This window comes from Marmota monax, unplaced genomic scaffold (genome assembly GCF_021218885.2).
Source record: "Marmota monax isolate L192 unplaced genomic scaffold, Marmota_monax_Labrador192_F-V1.1 WCK01_AAM20220418_F8-fsc00052, whole genome shotgun sequence".
NCBI lineage: Eukaryota > Metazoa > Chordata > Mammalia > Rodentia > Sciuridae > Marmota > Marmota monax.
Window position 1 is genome coordinate 7,864,431 of NW_026693473.1, and position 21,413 is coordinate 7,885,843.

The window sequence follows — 21,413 nt, forward strand, 5'->3', positions numbered from 1 at the left end:
CAATATTTCAGTTAACCAAAAATAAAAATGGATAAAAATGGAAATGTTTCAAATGAGTGGCATGGGAAGACAATGAGGAGTTAAATTTTAGTGGGGTTAGTTTCAGAAAACACGTTCCCAATGAAAGTAATCAATGTTGGTAGAATTCATTTGAGATATTTGGGTTGAAATCCTCCTTGGGGACAAAACGGTAGAGATCAATCTGTTCTCCGGCCCCGTACACTGACTCCAAGAACCCCCGCCTCTGTGAGGTGCACATGAACGTCTCATTAATAATCCATTTTGGTTCTTGGCTCAATAAACACAATGGCTTGTGGGTTGAGGCATTGAATTTTTTCACTGTTTTGAAAATTGTAGTAAGTGCTTGCTTCCAGAGCACGTGTCTACCCTTTAGACAATGCCTGGAGGGCAATTCATTTGCAAGTCTCCCCATCCTCTGGAAAATAATTTGTTCTGGTTGGATTCCTGGAATTCACGTAGAAATACTGGAGAGATCTCTTGCAATTTTTTCTCCCACCTTGGGTTGCCTTTTCCTCCAGGCGTTTCAGTTCTAAGAACATTCCCTTTGACATGACAGAGAAAACAGAAGCAAAATACGAATTTTGAGGAGTTCTGCTTTCTTCGTCACCCACCAACATGACAACATTGACCGCAAGCAGCGTATTCCTTTTTTGCTTTGAATATGACTTTATGAAGCCCCTCACAGGCCCCAGTTCCTGTGCGGCTTTCACTTTCTCAGAAGCATGATTGACATTCATTCCATCTTCTTAAGTTCATCTGGGGTCATGTGTCTGTTGGGCCTACGCTCACTTTCTCTTCCAGTCAAAGAAATAGCATCTGTAACCAGGTGTGTTCTTTAAGCCTCTTCCCTTTTGTCACTGACTGACCATCTCACAGATAAAAAGAATGTCCTAGGAAGTTACTAAGGCTGGGTGGGGATGGAGCTCAGTGGAAGAGCACTTGCCTAGCATGTGCGAGGCCCTGGGTCCAATCTCCAGTACTCAAAGAAAAATGTAAGAAAAAAAAAAGTAACTAAACTCTTGAGCATCTTTCTAACATTTCAAGCTGTACTATTTTCTTTTACTTCTTAAAAATCCAGTGAATGTGTCTAACTGCCGTACCATTTCTCTCACTATCACAGGCTTCTTCAGAAGACAGTTGCTTTCTCCCAAGCTTCCTGTCACTTCCACTCTGCCAACCAATTCCTCCTTTTGGCCAAATTTAGGTTCAGAGTGACAGTTCCCCTTATTACTTCCTCTGCTCTGTGGCAAATGATATTGTCAGCAAGCAATAATAATAGCTAACATCAATTTCGTTCTTACTGTGGGAAGGACAGGTGCAGAGCTGCAAAGTACCTTGCTCAAGTTCATCCCTCTGGTGGGTGGAATGGCACGAGCATTGCAGCCAGGATCTGACTCCTGTGATGAGCACCTGTCATAGTCTGATTTTAGTTTCATGGATTTGCAGCAGGCCTGAGGATGTCAAGGTCTCTCATCAGCCAACGGAGATCCCTGCCTCTGGACCATTTTTGAGATTTGGATGGGGGAGGGGTTGTGGTCTGTGTCTTTCATCTGCGTGGGAACTCTGGTAATGCCCACCACAGCATCCTGTCTGATGTCTCTCTCTCCTTCCCACCTCAGCTTTCTCTTGTGATCTATGACCCAGCGCCCCCTCTACTCCTTGTAGGTTTCCTTGGTTGCATCCCTGGGTATCCTTCGTCCTCTTAGTTGACAATTCATGATGACAGACTTTTCTTAAATCTTTTCTCCACCTGCCTCTGGATCATTTTAAAGACATGTCTGGCAAAAAGTGTACTTCTACGGACCTCTTGATTAGTGGCAGACTGGTTAATCCTTGAGGGCCCCCCAAATGGTTGTGCTCTTTTTAATTCCCCTAAAACTTGATGTATTGGGAGTGTCACACCTTTTGGGTTTCTTAAGTAATCTTGTTTCAACTAAATTGCTGCCCAAAGCTGCTTTTGTTCCCACAGTCATTGGGAGTACATCAGACGTTACCCTAAGTTACAAAAACTCCAACAATCACAAGATGAATGATGAGCACTTATTGAGCTCTTTTTATTTTTGTACTGGAATTGAACCCAGGGGCACTTAACCACTGATCCACAGCCAAGCCCTTTTTATATTTTATTTTGAGACAGGGTCTCGCTAAGTTGCTTATAGCCTTGCTAAATTGCTGGGGCTGCTTTGAACTCAGGATTCTCTTGCTTTAGCCTCCCAAGCTGCTGGAATTACAGGCATGTGCCACCGTGTCCAGTTTATAGAGCTCTTAATAGGTGCTAGGCACTATTCATGTGTGGTTAATTCATTTAATTTTTATAACAGGGCTATGAAGAAGATACTGTTATTAATGTTTTACAAATGTGGAAACTGAGGCACAGAGTGGCTATACAACGTATCAACAGGTCATTTCTGCTGATAATCATCCAGTTGGGGCCTAAAATAGAACAAAGTCTATACAATCTGTTCTTTTCACAAACTTGAGAATGAGGTGATCCTAGATGGAGATCAGGTCCTCCAGCTTTCACTAACATTCAACTCCTCTTCGAAATGCTTTCATGTCTCGGTCTCACTGAATTGTTTAGTGCCTCACTAAGTTGCAGATGCTGGCTTTGAACTCACGATCCTCCTGCCTCTGTCTCTGGAGCAGCTGGGATTACAGGTGTGCACCACTGAGCCCAGCCTTTCTGAAGAACTCTATCATTTAGGTGACTCAGTTCCCTCTGGATAGTAGACACATTTTTACTTTTGCCAGTTGAATGGCAGTACTCATTTCTCTGAGGGTCCGGAAGCTTTGCTCACAGCCGCAGGCAATGTAGTTTAATTTGAGCAAAACAGATAGCTATCATTTCTTTTTTAAAAAAATATACATATATTTTTAGTTGTAGGTGAACACAATACCTTATTTTATTTTTATGTGGTGCTGAGGATTGAACCCAGTGCCTCATGTGTGGTAGGCTAGCGCTCTACCACTGAGCCACAACTCCAGCCTCTTGAGCCATCATTTCTTTCCACTAATTCTAGAAAAAAACTTTCCAAAATCCAAATCCTCCAAATTTTCCAAATCCCAGTGCCTCCTGCCTTCCTCAGTCTCCTCTTTTCCCCATCACCTTCCTCAAATTCAAGGAATTGTTTGCTCATTATTTTTCCTACTTGAAGAATGAGTCAGGGTTTGCAATTTTAAGCAACAGAAAGTGACTCTGGCTCACCTAAGCAGGAAAGGAATTTGTTGGACAGATATCGGGTAGATGCCAGGTGAAGGATGGACATCTAGATGATCACACAGGCAGCACCAAGAGGAGGTGGGCAGTGTAACCACAACCACAGTCAAACCAAGGGGATGGCCTGGTTGGAAGCCTTTATCACTGTGGCTGTTGAACATTGTCCCAGGTACTTCTGCCACTATTGTCTGAGACACCAGAGACTGCTGCTGCCACCTCTGAAGCCAGTCAGCATATTTATACCACTTACTCCAGATCCATGGTTCTTGGCACATATTCAGGGGATTGAGCCTGGATTATGCAACCGGACCCTAATTTCCAAGGGATATGGTTGTGCTTCCCAAGACCACACAAGAAAACGCTCCCCTAAACAGTAAAGGGGCTTAGATGCTGAATACACCCCAAAAACAACCCTATCAGCAAATACTTCCTATTATAGATCCCAGCCCAAGACACATAATCCTCTTTTCCCTAAACAGAAAGTGGGAGTCATTTTTGCTCTCAAAGGAATGAAAGCACCTTTCTCCTTAATAAGGAATATCAACTTCCTGAAGTTTTCTGATATCAATAATGTATAATTAATTTATAGAGATCACAAAAAATTTTGAATATTTAAATATTTATTATATTTATATATCATAGTTATATTTAATACATTATAATAATATGAAATATATACTTTGTTAATACAGTATAATATAAACAACATATATTAATGATCTTCTTAGCAATCATCTCCAACAAAGGATTAAGGACAACTGTATTTTAGATAAGGAATCTATAGCTTCAAAATATAATATTTAAAACATTTAAACAGGTATCAGAAGGACAGACTTCAATAGCAGTGGAATATTTTTACTTCAAGAAGCCAAATATATATTTTATGAAACACTCAACAGCAACAAAGAGAAATACTGCACAACTTCAAATAGTGAGGTGAAATTGGGTGTGATGGCTCATACCTGTAATTCCAAGTATTCATGGGAGTGGGAGAGGTAGGATCTCAAGTTCAAGATCATCCAGGCAACTTAGTGAGACCTTGTCTCAAAATAAAAAAAAAATATGAGGGGCTGGGGATGTTGCTCAGTGGTAGAGCACCCTTGGGTTCAATCCCCAGTAAAACACACACACACACACACACACACAGGAGGTTAATATGTTGTGTCATTGTTTAAGTAGCTTTAAGATGCTGCTAGTTAAACATCAAGTTTTATCAAGGTCATATATCTAATAAATGGCAATGCCAAGAGGGGAAGAAAAAAAATGCTGCTTGTTGCTTTAATATACCATCTGACTTAAATTCTAATAGTTGGGTTCTTTCTTTCTCTCACCTTCTCCCACTTCTCCTGCTCTATAATAGACACTGAAAGAAAGACCATGTGAGGACATAGAAGGTGGCCATCTGAAGCTAGGAAGGAACTCTCACCAGAAAATCAGCTGGCACCTTGATCTTGGACTTCCAGTCTCCGGAACTTGGTGAGAAGTGGCAGGGACCTGTGGAATTCATAGCAGCTGCTAGTGGCATGGAACACCTCAGAGACCACGATGTCTCCTTCCCCCGTGTGGTCACCAGCAGCTTGGGCTGAGGCCAGGGGACATCAAGCCCCTCATTCCTGATGAAGCCACAGAGCCTGAGGATGTCTTCTGAGCCAGGTGGAAAAGGTGAGCAATGAGAAGTCCTGAGGAGGAGTTTCCACACTACGAGCCAACATGGCACCAGGATCTGGAAACTTATGGAACCTCTATCTTCTGGAATGCTGGGGGCCTCACATGTCTCCTCTGCCAGTGATGCATGCAGAAGACAGGGAGAGCTGGCCTTATCACACTGGGATACTCTGCAGCCTTGAAATTAGAAGAATTGCAGTCTACCTTTTCTTACAAATGTGTGGAAACCCATGTAGTTGTATCAACTTGATCTGGAGGTAGACTTGAGGCCAGAGAATTTGCTCCGATGTCTCAAAATTTAAATTTAAATTACAGTAAACTTCTAAAGCATATATAGAGCATGCGCTCATTTGGTTTGTGTTGTCAGGAGCCCTTTTAAATTTTGTTTGACTGGGGCCACCCTCAGGCCCACCCTCCCTTTATGTCCTTACCCCACAGCTCTCACCAGAAAAACATATACTGACTATAGTTTGGTAAATTTAGGACTAACCTTCCCATTTTATAGATGAGGAAATATAGGCTTAAGAACTTTAGATGAGTTGCCAGAAACCACACAGCTGGCAAGTAGATCCTATCTATGAGCATTTCATCTTGAAATCCAATTCTTTTCCACAAAGAAACGAGTGGAAGTTTACTCAGGGTAAAATATACTTACACACTGCAAAGAGCTTACAAAGAGAATTCTAGGCTGTCAGGAGAGGCAGAACGGGGTTGGGGGCTCATCTCTCCACTCCTGTTTCTAACACCAATTTTGAGATCCAGGCCTACCTCACTTGTCTGTAAAATAAGTTTGCCCCCAGGCCTACCTCACTTGTCTGTAAAATAAGTTTGGATGTCATGGTCTAAGCTATGTCCCTAAAACTCACATGATAAAGTTCTAACCTCAAATGTGACAGTATTTGGAGATAAAAGACTGAGGCCTTTTAAGAGGTTAAGTAAGTTAAAGTAAGGTCACTAGAGAGATCCTAATGCAATCTGACCAGTGTGCTTTAAAGAAGAGGCGGTTGGGGCTGGGGTTGCGGTTCAGCAGTAGAGCACTTGCCTAGCACGTTCGGGGCCCTGGGTCCTCAGCATCACATATAAATCAATAAAATAAAGGTATTGTGTCCAACCATAACTAAAAAAAAAAAAGAAGAAGAGGAGGTTAAGCACTGACAAAAACAGAGATACAACCAAGAGAGGACACAGATAAGAAGGTAACTGTAAGCTGAGGAGAGAGGCCTTGGGAAAAACCAGCCCTGCTCACAGCTCTACCTTGGGCTCTAGTCTCTAGCACCAGGATACTTTTCTGCTGTAGAAACTTTCTGTTCTGTGGTTCTTTGTCATGCAGCCTGAGGTAAACTAATGTAAATGAGCCAATTCCATTGTGTGGATTTCCACAGCTGGAAAACACCATCCATAGAAAGCTTGCTGCCCAACACTGCGGACTCTGTGAACTATCCACGGGTCAGTTAGCTGGAACTTTGAACAAATCAAGCTGGGTTTTGCAAGGTTTTGAGCCTGAGGTTTTAGAATTGTTTTTGGTCCATTCTGGAGACTCACTCTGTTCCCCTCCTTCCTCACCACCATGCTGCCCTCTCAGAGACCTTCCATGGGAGCTGGTGGCTTCTTCTGTCCCAAAGCACCCTTATGCTATCAGGTTTTGTCTGATGGTCAGGTAAATAGGGCAGAAAGGAAAACACAGCCACTTATGAAGTAGTGTTGAAAGAACGAAGAGAAAAATTGGCACGATTTTCCTGAGAGACAGAAAGGGAAATGACTGTCCTCCCCCAATTCCCATGGAGGCAGAGACAGGAGCCTTAGGGTCACCTAGTCCAGATGATGTGTTTTACAGGTGGAAATGAGGCTAGAGTGGGACAAAGCTCTGCCCCAGCCCAAGCTGGTTGGCTATATTCCCATCTCTTGGTGCTTGTCACTAGATCAGACTCATTCCAGGAACAGGAAAGGGAAAAAGATTCTCTTGAGATTTCAGAAGTGCCCTTTGGGGAGAAGTCTTCTCTGAGCACCATGGCTCCTATGAGTTTGGTTTGTTCGTACTTTCTTCATCCTTTGCTGTCTGAGGAGCTCTTAGAGGCAGCTAACTGCTGTCACCCATCTATTGTGTCACAACTAGAAGGGCAGAGAGAAACATATATGCTCACCTCAACCTCTCTGGAAATACCCTTACCACTGGCATTGTCCCTCCCAGGACTGCAGAGCCAATTATACTTGTGCTTTTTTTTGGTTGCCAAGGTGATGAGCACTGAGGACAGAAAGCAGGGTGGGTAGCCACTGTTGCCATTGATGGAAGGTCAAGTGCAGCACTCCTTAGCCTTGGTGTTTGCTCCTAGACTGCAGAGCTGCAGCCTGCGTCTTTCCACTATAGTGTGGTTTCCTGGAGGCAGCCTGCTCTGGGGTCTTTCTCTGGAGAGACACCACTACACATAGACCATGTTGGTGTCGCTTGACAGGCCCTCGGACATGGTTCCACCACTGATCAAACTCCCTAGAATGGCTCTCAAAAGATGATCTGAGCTGGGAAAGATGGCACACGCCTGTAATCCCAGCAGCTCAGAAGGCTAAGGCAGGAGGATCATACAGCCTCAGCAATGGCGAGGTGCTAAACAACTCAGTGAAACCCTGTCTCTAAATAAAATACAAAATAGAGTTGGGGATGCAGCTCAGTGGTCGAGTGCCCCTGAGTTCATTCCTGGTATCAAAAAAAAAAAAAAAAGATGATCGGATAAATGGTCCTCATGACATTTGTCAAATGGGGGTCTCACTAAGTTGCTAAGGCTTGTCTTGAACCTGTGATCTTCCTACCTCAGTCTCCCAAGTCTCTGGGATTTCAAGTGTGCACCTCCTCACCTCACCCAGCTACATTTGTCAAATGGAAGCAAGAACAGAATGATGAGAGTAGGCAGCTGCTGAAAGCTACTTGGTTCAATAAGTTAACAAATATCAACCCTTGATCATTGGGCATTTATGGAGCACACCATGTCTGTGGGGCTTGGGGACCAGCATGCACAGGGTGACACAGCCAGGAGGGACTGAGTTGAGATTCATAATCACATCTGCCCTAGTGCAAAGCTGAGCCCTCTGCATTGGACCACATGTACCCAAGTGTCTCCCAGAGCCATGGTTGTGTAGCATTTGGGAGGTCAAGGAGGGAAAGCACGTTTCTGAGAAAATTTAGTTATTAAGTATATGTCTTACTAAAAAGAAAAAAAAAAACTATTATAAATTTAAAATGCAGAAGGGTAAAAAGAAGGAAAAAAGCAAATACCTACTATATTTTCACAACTAGAAGTTAGCTCATTACTTTTCAGCATATTGTTTTACTCTATTTTCCACTACACATCAGTTTTCTCACAGAGTTGTAATTATCCATTGACTGTAGCCTTCAGTAGACAAAAACTTAAGTTTTTCTCATTTTCTATTTTATCACTAATACCTGTATAGTGCTCTGCATATGGATGGTGCTCCATAACAGGTTTTAAACACATTTGTAGAACAATAAAAAATTCTAATAGTTGGAAAATATGGTGACTTACATAAACGTATTTCTAGGTAACTAGAGAGTGTCAATTTAAGTACTAATCTTTTTCATTCTCTTTTTGAAATTTTAAATAAATTGTACATTTCCCTTTCTTATATTTAAGATACTTATCTATGGGATTCTATTGTTTCCTGGTTTGAGTTTAGTTATTTATGTATAATACCTTTATTGAGATATAACTCACATGCCATGTAATTCACACATTTAAAGTATACAAGGCAATGTCCTTTTTAGCATGTAGATAGAGTTGTGAAACTCTCAATACAAGTTCAGAATATTTTCATCATCTTACAAGGAAACCCCATACCCATTAGCAGTTACTCCCCAAACTCCCAGACTTAGGTAACTACTCATCTTTCTGTCTCTATTTGCCTATTCTAGATATTTCACATACAAAATAGAATCATATAGCATGTGACCGTTTGTGACTAAGTTTGTCCATGTTGTAGCATGCATCAGAATATTGTTCTTTTTATGGTCAAATACTATTCCACTGAGTGGATACATATTGGCCTTCTATTATATGAGGGTTTCACATCTGTGAATTCAACCACCCAAGCATAGAAAAAAAATGTTTTAAATTATGTCTGTACTGAACATGGACAGATTTTTATTACCTAAATAGTACAGTATAACAATTATTTATACCACATTTACATTGTATCAGTATTATAAGTAATCTAAAGATTATTTAAAGTATATGGGAGGGTATGTGTAGGTTATATGCAAACCCAACATATTTTGGATGGGGGACTTGAGCATCTGTGGACTTTGATATCTGAGGGGAGCCTGGAATCAATTCCTTGAGAATGCAGAGGGATTACTGTACTGTATTTTATCCATTGATCAGTTGATGGATATTTAGGTTGTTTCCAATTTCTGGCTGATATTAACAATGCTTCTATGACCATATGTGTACAAGTTTTTATGTGGCCATATGTTTTCATTTATTTTGGGTACCCAGGAGTGGAATTAGTGAGAATTATCATAATTCCCAGACTGTTTTCCAAAGTTTCTGCACCACCTTACATTCTCACAAGCAGCATAAGAGTCCCAATTTCTCCACATCTTCGCTAACACATGTTATTACCTCACTTTTTTATTCTAGCCATCCTGGTGGATATTAAGCGGTCTCTCATTATGGTTTTGATTTCTATTTCCCTGATGATGACTGATATTGAGGATATTTTCTGTGCTTCTTGGCCACCGGCAAGTTAATCTGTTCTTGAGGATACTTTCAAGCATAAATGGCCGTGGTTGTGAAAGGAAGGGACTCTCGTGAAAAACCTGTAGTCAGCAAAACAGAGCTGTCGGTAAAAACAAAAAAGCAGATAGGATATGTCATATATTTATATATTTAGATTCTTCTCTCTCTCTCTCCTATTGTCCCTTGTTTCCACAGTACTAAATATGTATTATTGTTTATGGATTAGATAGAGGCTCAGCTTCTCCCATGAATCAAGTGCCTGGGTTTTAAGACAGTTTTCTGCTGTGATTTGGGCACCTGGAAGTTGCCAGGAGTCTGATCTCTGGAACAATCAGGTGGCATTTTACCTAGAGATGGTAGATTGAATAGGGTGGGACCACTTACTGCTTGGGGCAGGTTTGCCAAGGCTATGGTGGGAAACTAACAGAGGAGGAGGTCCCCAGGCCCGTGAACTGGAGAGTGGGGTGGGCAGTGGTCAGTACAAGGAGAAGGGATACACAGGACGAAGGGAAGTCATCGCATTGTTGGTGTGAGTGACCCTGGTAACTAGGTGAGAAGCAACAAAAGAGGAAGAGTGCATCCCAGAACCCTGAAGGGGCTAATTCAGCCTTTGCACTCTGAGGGCAGCTGATGATAATAATTGGTTCTGATTGGCTCATCTTCCTTTGGTTTGTTGGTGTGAAGAAAAAAAAAACAAACGATTACTTCTCCCGTTTCCGCCTTCCCAGCACCCTCCCTGCGGACCCCACCCTGCCCCCAGCTTGTGGCTAAACTGCCCAACTGCCAACGAAAACCCAACTTCCCAGCGTGCCTTGCGCCGCCCAGATGCCCCAGTCCCCTCCACTGCCCTCGCTCCCCAGCTGAAAGGGGCGCTAGCAAATCGCCTTCCAGGTTCAGGGTGTCCACCGCAGGGCCTCTTGCTCTCTGGGGGCCTCCGCCGCCACCTCCCTTGACTGTGGCTGAACCTGCTACCACTTGACAGCAAACCACACTACGCAGGAAGGAGGGGCCCTTCGCCCTGGGCCTCCAAAATCGACAGGGCGTGCTCCAGCTCCCACCGCAAGCTGCTACAGATCCCTCCCCCTTCCTTCCTCTCCTTGGGTCTCAGGAGGCCCAGCAGGGGCCCCGCTGGTGGTCTGATCCTGACCAGTAGAGCTTCTGGGGGTAGGTGGGTGCGAAATGAATTTGGGAGCTTTGACTCTTTGTGGAAGTTTGCACCTTGCCCAACTGCCAAGGCCCCTCTGATCTGTCACCAACACTTCCTCCTTCCCATGCATTTCCTCACTTCTCAGGAACCTGCAGCTGACCCCCAGGCCTGCACCCCTCCCTGTTCCAGGAATCTGCCACCGCGTTTATTTGCTTCCTTCGCCTCTCTGAGCAGCCAGAACCTTGCCTTTCACTCTGCTGCCACTCTAGAGAGCCACAGCTGTTGGGAAAGGCGGTCAGGCGGTGGAACATGGCAGGTTTCAGGTCCTGAGATGAATGTATGATTCAAAACTCTAAAAAAACTCTAAAAACCAAATTTGGTTTTGTGTGTGTGTGTGTGTGTGTGTGCGCGCGCACGCGCTTGCTTTTCTCGATTTTGGCACAAACTCATTTAGTTGCAAAACGTAAAGTGGCAAAAGGGCTGTTTTGTTCACTTTGTCCACTTAATGTTAATATTCATGTTTATTGCCAAAATATTAACGTGTTGATGTTGGGGAATGTTTCAACACCCTGGTGGAGGAATTATATAAATAAGTTACATATGCACTGTGATACCTCTGTAAACCACAGAAAAAGTGTGACCTTTTAAACCCTCTGGCCCCCTAATTTTAGGATAAGAGATTTTGGATCTGTACCGTAATACCACTCAAAAGATGACTGGATAGTTAATTATAAGCATTCATGTGACAGAATACTATGGAGTTAATAAAAATCATATCTGTGAAAATTTAAGGATATGAGAAAACAATTCCATGTTATTTGCATATTGTAAATTATACATATGAATTTACAAAAGAGCATACAGAACTGATTCCCTTTTTTTTTCGGTACTGGGGTACTTAACCCCCCAACCTTTTTTTTTTTTTTTTTTTTTTTTGTGGTGCTAGGGATTGAACCTAGGGCTTTCTGTATGCTAGACAAGAACTCTACCAATTGAGGTATATCCCCAGCCCCACCTAACACTTTTTAATATTTTATTTAGAGACAGGGTCTCCCTGAGTTGCTAAGTACCTCAATAATCTGCCAAGGTTGGCTTTGAATTTGCAATCCTTCTGCCTTCTGCTTCAGCCTCCCCAGTTGCTGGGATTATAGGCATGCACCACTGTGCTGGACCCTGATTCCTACTATATATATATATATATATATATATATATATATATATATATATATATATATCCCTATCTATCTATCTATCTACCTACCTATCTATCCGTCCATATTTCTATCTATCTATTCATCCTTGCATCTGCATGGGAAAAGCTTGACAAACAGTACACCATAATGTTAATAATGGCTTGTCTCTGTGTTGTGGACCTATGATTAATTTTCTTCTTTTTAGCTTTTCTTTACCAGTACCCATGTAATACTTTTATAATCAGGAAAAAAACACCCATAAATATTACTAAAACCAAGTTGGTACTGACACTTTCTACTGTGTGATCTTGGGCAAATGACTTAATCTGAGCCCATATTTTCTCTTCTGTAAACTGGGACTATTAATACCTACCAAGCAGAATTGTTGAGGAATAATGTGTGTATGTGGGGCAGAGAGTGGGCCCCATATCAAACTCTGCTTTATCCTCTGCCAGGCAGGACTGGGCCACTCACTGTTGTCATAAAATAGTGTAAACCCAGGTGCTACACTTTGCTTGCTATTTTCCAAGTGGATCCTTGCTGATGATCAGGAGGGGACTTTCAAGTGTCTTTCCCCCTCCCTATCACACTGCCTTGATTTCATCCTCACATGCAGACAGTTTTCTACTTTGCCAAAGCTAAACCCCATTTTATGGACACTCAGTTACATCTCTATTTATCTCTCCCTGACCTATTCTGACAAAGAAAAGAGATAAGTTTATATGGCACTTCCTATTTTTCAAAAGGTATTCACATGGGCTGGGGATGTGGCTCAAGCGGTAGCGCGCTCGCCTGGCATGCGTGCGGCCGGGGTTCGATCTTCAACACCACATACAAACAAAGATGTTGTGTCTGCCGAAAACTAAAAAATAAATATTAAAAATTCTCTTAAAAAAAAAAGTATTCACATACTGACTCTTCTCTTTCTTACCTTATTTGTTTCTTGCTTTCTCTCCTCCCTCGCTAACCCCCTTTTCTTTCTTTCTTTCTTTTTTTAATTTTTAGTTATAGATGGACACAATATCTTTATTTTGCTTATTTATTTTTATGTGGTGCTCAGGATTGAACCCAGTGCCTCACATGTGCAAGGCAAGTGTTCTGCCACTAAACCACAACCCCAGCCCCTCTTTCTTTTTTTAACAGATAGGATTTCATTATATTGCCTAGACTAGCCTTAAACTTCCAGGCCCAAACAATCCTGCTGCCTTGGCCTCCTGAATAGCTGGGACTATAGGTATATAGGTGCCATACTGCCTGGCTCTTACCTTATTCTTGAGAGGACAGTTGTCCTTCTCTGTTTTTACATCATTACCCCCATTAATTTATATATCTATATATCTATATCTTTATCTATATATATCTGTATCTATTCATTTATCTATCTATCTATCTACCTATATCTCTATCCCGAATACTTCTAATTTTTTTTACTTTTGAGATAGGTTCTCATTAAGTTGTTTAGGGCCTTGCTAAGTTGCTGAGGCTAGCTTCAAACTTGGTGATCGTCCCACCTCAACCTCCTGAGTTGCTGGGATTATAGGTGTGTAGTCACCATGCCTAGCTCAGAACCCCCATTTATCAATCAACCAATACATGTAATCCAGTTCCTAAACCTACTACTCTACTGAAACTGCTCTTTGTAAGATTATTCATTCAATCATGTAGTCCACAGAAATTCATAAGCTCCTATCTATGTCAGGTTCTGTTATAAGCCCGGAGAAACATCAGCAAATAAATTTCTTTTCCTATCACACAATCTAGTTGGGGAGGGAGGACAGATAACTAATATATATATAATAAAATATCAGGCAGTGACATAAATTTAAAAAATGGGGGGAAGCATAGTAAGAAGAAAAAAGTTTTGGAAGCATGTGCTTTTTTTTAGATGGTGTGGTGAGGGAATGCCTCTTTGAGAAGGTGACTCTGGAGCAGAGGCCTAAAGCAAGTTATGGAGCAAGCTATCTGCTTATCTAGTAGATCTGGCTGAGGAAGGAGGAAATGGCTTAACCAAGGAGGTATGAAAAGAACTTTATGCTTTGAGTGGAGTTAAGTGGGAAGGAAAATGGTGGTGTATGAAATCAAAAGGAGCAGAGAAAGGATGTGGTCATAGGGCCTTGAGCCCATGGTAAGGACTCTGTGATTTACATCATCAACTATGAAGAAGAAAAAAAAAAAGACTTCTCAATGACCATCAAATAGCTTCCCAAGTCCTCAATCTCTCTAACTGCTCTAGAAAAAATATCATCAACCTTCATTCAATAAAGAAAACTTTGCTAGAAGGTGCTAGACTAAGGACTGCTTGGGGAAACACAAACCATAGTCCTAGCCTACAAGGACTTGGTGTCCTGGGGGAAATGTAGAGCTGTAACAGAGGACTGATTCCTCACAGGAGTACTGGACAGAGACATGAACAAAGTCCTTTAGAGGGACAAAGAGATGCCATTATCCCTACAGTCTGTGCTCCTTGGCATGACCTTATTCTGACTCTTCATCCTCTTTAATTCTTTTATCTCTGGTATTCAGTCCCATCTCAAGATGGTCCAGTTCAGATCTCCCACCAGTTGTGCTCGCCTCCTCCGATGAAGCTCTCAGCATCTCCTTGCTTCTGATTTGCCATGGTCCTCTTCCATTCTTCCGTGACCTGAGATGTAGTTAGTTATGTGGGTTTCTTCTCCTTGCTGTCCACTGCCAGTCATGCCCTGGCATTGACAGGATTCTTCCATGACCATCTTGTTATCTTTGTACATAAATCTTGAAGTCTTTGATCATATGTTGATATTGTCAATGTTTCCAGAAAGATGGCAATAAACCCACAGGGTTCAGTCACTAGACTTAGTGCCTGAAGGGAGGTCATGGGCAACGCAGAGAAAGAGGAGCTGACCCTTGGGATAGGAGACCCATCCCTTCCCCAAGAAGGTTAGAGGAGAAAAGTGAACAGTTCAGGAAGGACCCTCCATCCACCCTCCCCGCTCATATTGCCTGAGTCATAGGGATCTTTGCCCTAACCCCTATGCCCTTCCAGGACTGGCATCATGAGGCATTGAGTGGTACCAGCGTGGGCGGTGGCCTCTCTTCTTTCCGGTTTTCATTTTTGGTTCTTAAAAACTCCATTCCAAATGAAGGAAATGAAACTTTTGAAAACTCTCCCCCGGTAACCAGCTGATGTAAGGCAAGAAAACAATTCCCAATTAAGGCCCCAAAGGAAATCCCCTCCCTGTCATGTGCTGAGGCTGGGAGAGGAAGGGGAGGCATCAGCTCTGTGCTTGGCCAGGCCCCGTCACCAAGATGAAGCACTGGGATGAAAGGGCTGCCCTGTCTGTGGCAGCCCAAAACAGAGAGGGAAACATCAGAAGCAAGAGCGGGAGGACCAAGATCATGGGTCTGGGTGGGTGGCCAGGTCTATTTCCTTACCACTCCATTTCCAGGTACAGTGGACTGTTCTTCTCTCCCATGGAGCTGGCTGGAGGAGGGAAACTGACCTTTATTTCTCCCACTGGGTCCCTTGCAGATGTGTCCCCTACTCAGAGGAGTCTCCCTTGACAGTCTACATTGTAGTCCCCTCATCTCTGCCCCAATTATGTCTGATCATCTGGTGAAGCAGTGGAAGCAGAGGGCAGAAACCAAAGCTCCTATTGATCTCTTTGGGAGATTGAAAAGTTTCACAATTACCAACTATTATGAGGCTTAGCTGAAAAAAAGGGAGGGAGGGACAGGAAGAGAAAAAGGAAGAAAGGAATCTTTGAAGGCAATACTTACAGGTAGGTTTATTGTCTTCTTTCTTCCTTTCTTCTTGGAGTAAATATTGACTGAGCCTTTTTATGTGCATTGGACATTATGCTTTTTGGTATAGCACATGGTCACCAATCTCAAGAGTTGATAATGTAGTTGGGAAAACAAGACCAAAATCCAAAAATATAAATCACAACACAAGAGCTATCAGGAGGCTGTGGGTGTTGCAGGCACTGGGACCCTGTGTTCAGAGGAAGAAGTACAAATGGGGTGGGGAAGTCTTCACAGAAGAGGGAGAGCCCAGCCATTCTTTGGGATGTGGTAGGCAGAGGAGAAGCTATCCCAAGCAAGGAAACCCTCTGATGGAAGGAGCACAGAGTGGGGAGCTTTGTCCTCTGCCTGGGGAAATAACAAAAAGACCAGACTGGCTGAAATGTACTTGTAGACCTGAGATGAAGTGTGGAAGAGACTGAGGCTAACTTGGTACCTGATCAAACTCTTTTCCTCCCTCTGGGATCTGCCGGTTCCTTGTTTTCACCTTAGATCTCCTCCATATCCTAGGCACACAACTTGCTTAATTTCTATTGAGCAGGGGGCGGGTACAAACACGACAGCACATGCCACAGGCTCAAATAAAGAAGCATATAGTCCATGAGACTCTCATGGTCTCATGAATTGACGTGCCAGGCTGGGAGTGCAGGGTGCACTCTGGGTCATGTTGGAGAGGAAGTACTTTGATCCCCTCAGTCTAGAGCAGCACAGCTGGGAGGGAGCCTAGAGCATCCAGCCAAGCTGGAGAATCCTAGCTGAGTTGACAGCTTACAACCCTGCAGGCATGAGGAATGTTCTGTTTTCAGCTGCAGATCTTCCCTGGTTTCAGTTACAGTGTTAGGGTTCCCGAGCTGAGCCAGCTTGCTGCTAGAGGAGAGCTGTTGGTGCTGTTTTCCAACAAACTGGTTTGTCTCTATACAACCACTAAGATCACTGGTGGCCGGGTGTGGTGGCACACACCTATAATTCCAGTAGCTCGGAAGGCTGAGATAGGAGGATCAAGAGTTCAAAGCCAGCCTTAGCAATGGTGAGGTGCTTAGCAACTGAGACCCTGTCTCTAAACAAAATACAAAATAGGGCTGGCGGTGTGGCTCAGTGGTTGAGTGCCCCTGAGTTCAATCCCTGGTACAAAAAAAGAAAAAAAAATCATTGGATTTAAAAATTTTGTTGGAGAGCCAGGCATAGTGGTGCAGGCTTGTAATCCCAATGGCTTGGGAGGCTGAGGCAGGAGGATCACAAGTTCAAAACCAGCCTCAGCAATTTAGTGAGACCCTGTCTCAAAAAATAAAAAGGGCTGAGGATGTAGCTCAGTTGTTAAGTGTCCCTGGGTTTAATCCCTGGAACCAAAAGAAAAAAGAAGCAGCTGCGTTTCTTGAAAGAAATCCTATAGCAAAGGCCAATGTGTAAAACATATGAAAGTGGAAGAGAAGGGGAGAATTTAGGCCATCAGTGAGGAATTTGAACCTGCTCTACCTGTTTTTAAGCTCTGTCCAGTTAAAGTGATGCAATGGCAATAATGAAAGGGGTTTAAGCAGGGAATAAGATAAATCAATACCAATTTTTTAATGTGTCCACACATTCTGCATTGGAGAGACAACATTAGGGGCAAGGAGCCAGTTGTCAAAATGATCCAGATATGAGTTGGTTGGTCTAGACCAGAGCAGTGGCCCAAGGATGAAGAGTAGATTGGATTCAAAAAACATTTCTAGGTGCTGGGGTTGTGGCTCAGTGGTAGAGTGCTTACCTCGCATGTGTGAGGCACTGGGTTCCATCCTCAGCACCGCATAAAAATAAATAAACAAAATAAAGGTATTGTGTCCATCTGCAACTAAAAAAACATATTTAAAAAAATTTGTAACTTAGAATCAGCAAAAATCTGTGGCCAATTTAAAGTGAGGGGTGGAGTCTGAGAGGGCTGGGCTGCCTAAATTGAAGCATGCCATCAATGATGACTGCTCACAGGAAGAAAAACCAGTTGGGGCAAAGGATAAGAGTTCTGATTTGAACTGGGCATGGTGGCACATGCCTGTAATCCCAAGGGCTTGGGAGTCCCAGGCAGGAGGATCACAAGTTCGAAGCCAGCCTTAGCGATTTAGCAAAGCCCTAAGCAAGGCCCTGTTTTGAAGTTTAAAAAGGGGTAGGGGCTAGGGATGTGGGGGGGAAAAGAGACTTGTGTTTGGGATATATTATATTACAGTGATAATAACAGTCTGGGACATAATTAGTAATTAGTTAAAAATACAAGTCTGAATCTTATCTGTTAGAAGAGAATTTTGGAGCTAGAGATTAATATTTGGGAGTTATCAACATATTGGTAGACACGAAGGACATGGGAGTAAAGAGTGTATATAAAGCAAGAATCAGAAAACTTGGTTTGTGACAATTTGATTTTTACTTAGTTGTTTTCATTGGTGTCATCATTATCACCCTTACAAGTGAATATTTTAAAGAACAGAGAAAATTTGCTGGATGTTTGAAGCAGAAAGAACTTGCTCCTGTACTTTTAGGATGGACACGGCAAGAATAATTATGCTGTACAGAATCCCAAATTGCCACACTGCAAGAGAGGTGACTCAACCCTGGAGGATGTTCAAGATCTACTGCAAAACTGGAGAGCAGGGTTGGAGACCCCTTCTCCACCCTGGCAGTGTGACAGGCTGCATCACTCCTTCACCGTGTAGCAGGTGCTTTGCCTTCTGCACTAGAAGTGAAGCTCCTTGGAAACAGGAGCTCAGAGAAAATGCACATCAAGTTCCTAACAGTTTCTGGCACCCCTTTGATGATGATTATGTATTTATATATTTAGGTACTGGGGATTGAGCCCAGGAGTGCTTTACCTCGGAGCTACATCCCCACGCCTTTTTAGTTTTTATTTGAGAAAGGGAGGATCGTGCTAAATTGCTAAGTGTCCCTCTAAGTTGTTGAGGCTGGCCTCAAACTTGTAATCGTCCTGCCTCAGACTCCTGAGTTACTGGGATTATAGGCAGCACCACTGCACCCAGTATGATGGCTATATTATTAATTTGCATTATTCTTTTGAATTTTTGGCAAGAGCTATTGGGAAACTATGTATCATTCAGCTACAAGAAACCCATCCTTGCGGACTATTATCAAGAAGCTCATGACACTGACAATCTACCACACTGCAAGTTCCATTTCTTTTTCTTTTTCAGAGCTAGAACCTTAAAAGATTATTAATAGGAACTAGCTAAGTGTATTAAAAGAAAGACTAGAGAGTGGATAACTCTTCCAGATGATGGTTTCTCCCCCTTTGCAGATGGGAAACATGTGCCACCACTTCCCAAAGTCTATCCTAACTTGGTCCTTGGATAGAAGGACCTTGGAGAAGAGTTCCTGGGTCGGCAGACCTCACACAGGCAAGGACCCCCAGCTACCACCTCAGGAAAAATACTAAGGTGAGGAAGTCTTAAGAGAAGGCTGCTAAGTATTGAGGCAGATCCCTAAAAATCCACCTCGTTGGTGACTACACCCCATCACTTTTGCAAGGGGCGCAGCTCGCCGCCCTCTCCCATCCCCCGCGCCCCCCGCGAGCCGCAGTTCCCTCTGAGATGGTCTGTGTGAGCCTGGGTGCTGAGTCGCTGAGCTGCTCGGTCTCCATGTGACTTCAGTTTCCGTCCGTTCCTTCCGCAAGTGCTAAAATAATCTGATGCCCCAGAGAGGAGGCAGCCCAGCGCCGCGTTTGGCTGCTCTCGAGGAGGAGGCCGAGCCTGGGAGACGATGCGCCCCGCGGAGCCACCTGGGCCTCCGGGAGCCGTGAGTATTTCCTGCACCGGGGACCTCCCCGCCCGGCAGCCACCGCCCTTCTAGGTGGGCGAGTTCGGGTCAACTTGGTTGGTGGGAGGTCAGCGTCCGTTGTCCACTGTTGGTGGCTGATCCGGAAGCTGTGGCGGGCTGCTCCCAGCCTCTGCGTAGGGTTTGGGGGCTACAGCTCTGGGTGTAGGTGGACATGCATCCCGCAGGAGCGCTTGGAGTGATGTGAGGTAGTGGAAACAACCAGGGCTTCAGAATCAGACGTGTTTTTGATTCCTGGCTCTGAAGGGGAGAATGTGAGCAGGTCAGTGAGAGTTTATGAACCTCAGTTTTATCATCTACAAAATGGGAATGGGAATGCTCCCTCCCTGGGCTGGATGATAGGATGTAATGAGACTACTCTGCGAACACTCAGAATCCGCGGGGTGCTTGGATCTCCTTTCCTGCCCCACAACATAGCTTGAGAATCACTATTTCATTGATAAATACGTGGTGACTCATTTACAGGAACACATATTTCCATCGGGAAATGGAACACATATTTCCAAGTGCCAGGATGTGTGTTCACCATCCTGGGGATGCAGCTGAGAAGACTCACAAAGCTCCTTCCCGCCACCCACAGAGGCTTTGTCCTGGGGAGGTTCTCTAGGATTCTGTTTCTTGGACTCTTTTACTAGTGTCAGGGGAAGACTAGAACTCAGGCTCTTCTGATTTTTTTGTCCAGTGCTCTTCTGTAGCCCTCGTGGCCTGTCCATGTGGGCTTGATTCTAGGGATATATATGTATGTGTGTGTGTGTGTGTGTATATATATATATATATATATATATATATATATATATATATATATATATATCCCCAAGTGTCAGGAAGAAGTACTGCGCTCAGAATGGGTGGTGAGCTCCACCTCAGGACGGAGAGAAGGCAAGCACGTGGGGGATCATTTAATCATGGCCGGGACTGAGAAGGCTAGGGCAGGGTTCCTCCAACTACCAGCAAGAATGTTTCCAGGGAGAGTGAGGGGACCTCACCAGAGATTTCTTCCATGATGGGCACAGTCTATTAAAAGTTTGGGTAGTAGAAACATCCAGAGTCTATGGAGCAGGCCCTTCATGATTTCCCCTGCCCATTTTATCTCCTGACTTGGGGAACAAGGCTGTTCCCTCTGTTGGCTGGTTGCTGCGCTCTATAGCCTGGAGACTTATTTTTCTCAGACCCCCCACAGGTTTGTACATGTATGCCCAGAGCTCCTAGGGGAGATTGTAGAATCATGGGCCCTGGCCTGCTTTGAGATTAAAAACAAAAACCTTCACAGAGGTGCTTTCATCTAATGGGTGCCCTCGTGGGATCCTCATGAACACCTAGATAAACTCCATCCCCCTAGACTTTAAGCCTTCATGAGGGAGCCAGAACATCCCAAACAGCAAGCAGGCGCCCAGTGTCTGTTCTGAGGCCTGTGTGAGGAAGGCGCTGGCCTCTTTCTCTGGTCTTCTACACTCCTGCAGAAGAGCTGTGCTAGTACTCATTACAACCCCATTTGGGCTTGTCCCCCCCCCCCCACAGAGCTGAAACTAGACTCTTGCATGGAAGATTAGTGCTCCTTACACCATGCTCAGAGCCACACTATAGCCATGTAAGTTAGGAGAGGGTGGCCTCTCACGACTGACAAGCGCTGTCTTTCTCAGGAGCTGTTTGTTTACACTGTAGTTCCAGGGGTCTGTGCTCACGTGTGGTCGCTGATATGTCATCTAGATACATATTTATAAATTTTTTTTCCTTTGATATAATTTCTATATTATACTAATTCCCCACACCCACCCAGCATTCTTCTCAGCTTCATCATTGAACAAATGTCATGTGTTAATTGTGGGGAGGGG

The 21,413-nt window shown here is 43.7% G+C and overlaps 1 protein-coding gene across 1 annotated transcript in view; it reads left to right on the forward strand.

Annotated features, from left to right (window-relative positions):
• The first annotated feature begins 19,410 nt into the window (after positions 1–19,410).
• The window catches only part of Nrros (negative regulator of reactive oxygen species), a 30,311-nt gene continuing 28,308 nt past the window's right edge, over positions 19,411–21,413 (forward strand). The window contains exon 1 of the mRNA XM_046458040.2: positions 19,411–19,542. Within this exon, the coding sequence (XP_046313996.1) occupies positions 19,436–19,542 (107 nt within the window). The 5' untranslated portion in view covers positions 19,411–19,435. The remainder of the gene's footprint in view (positions 19,543–21,413) is intronic.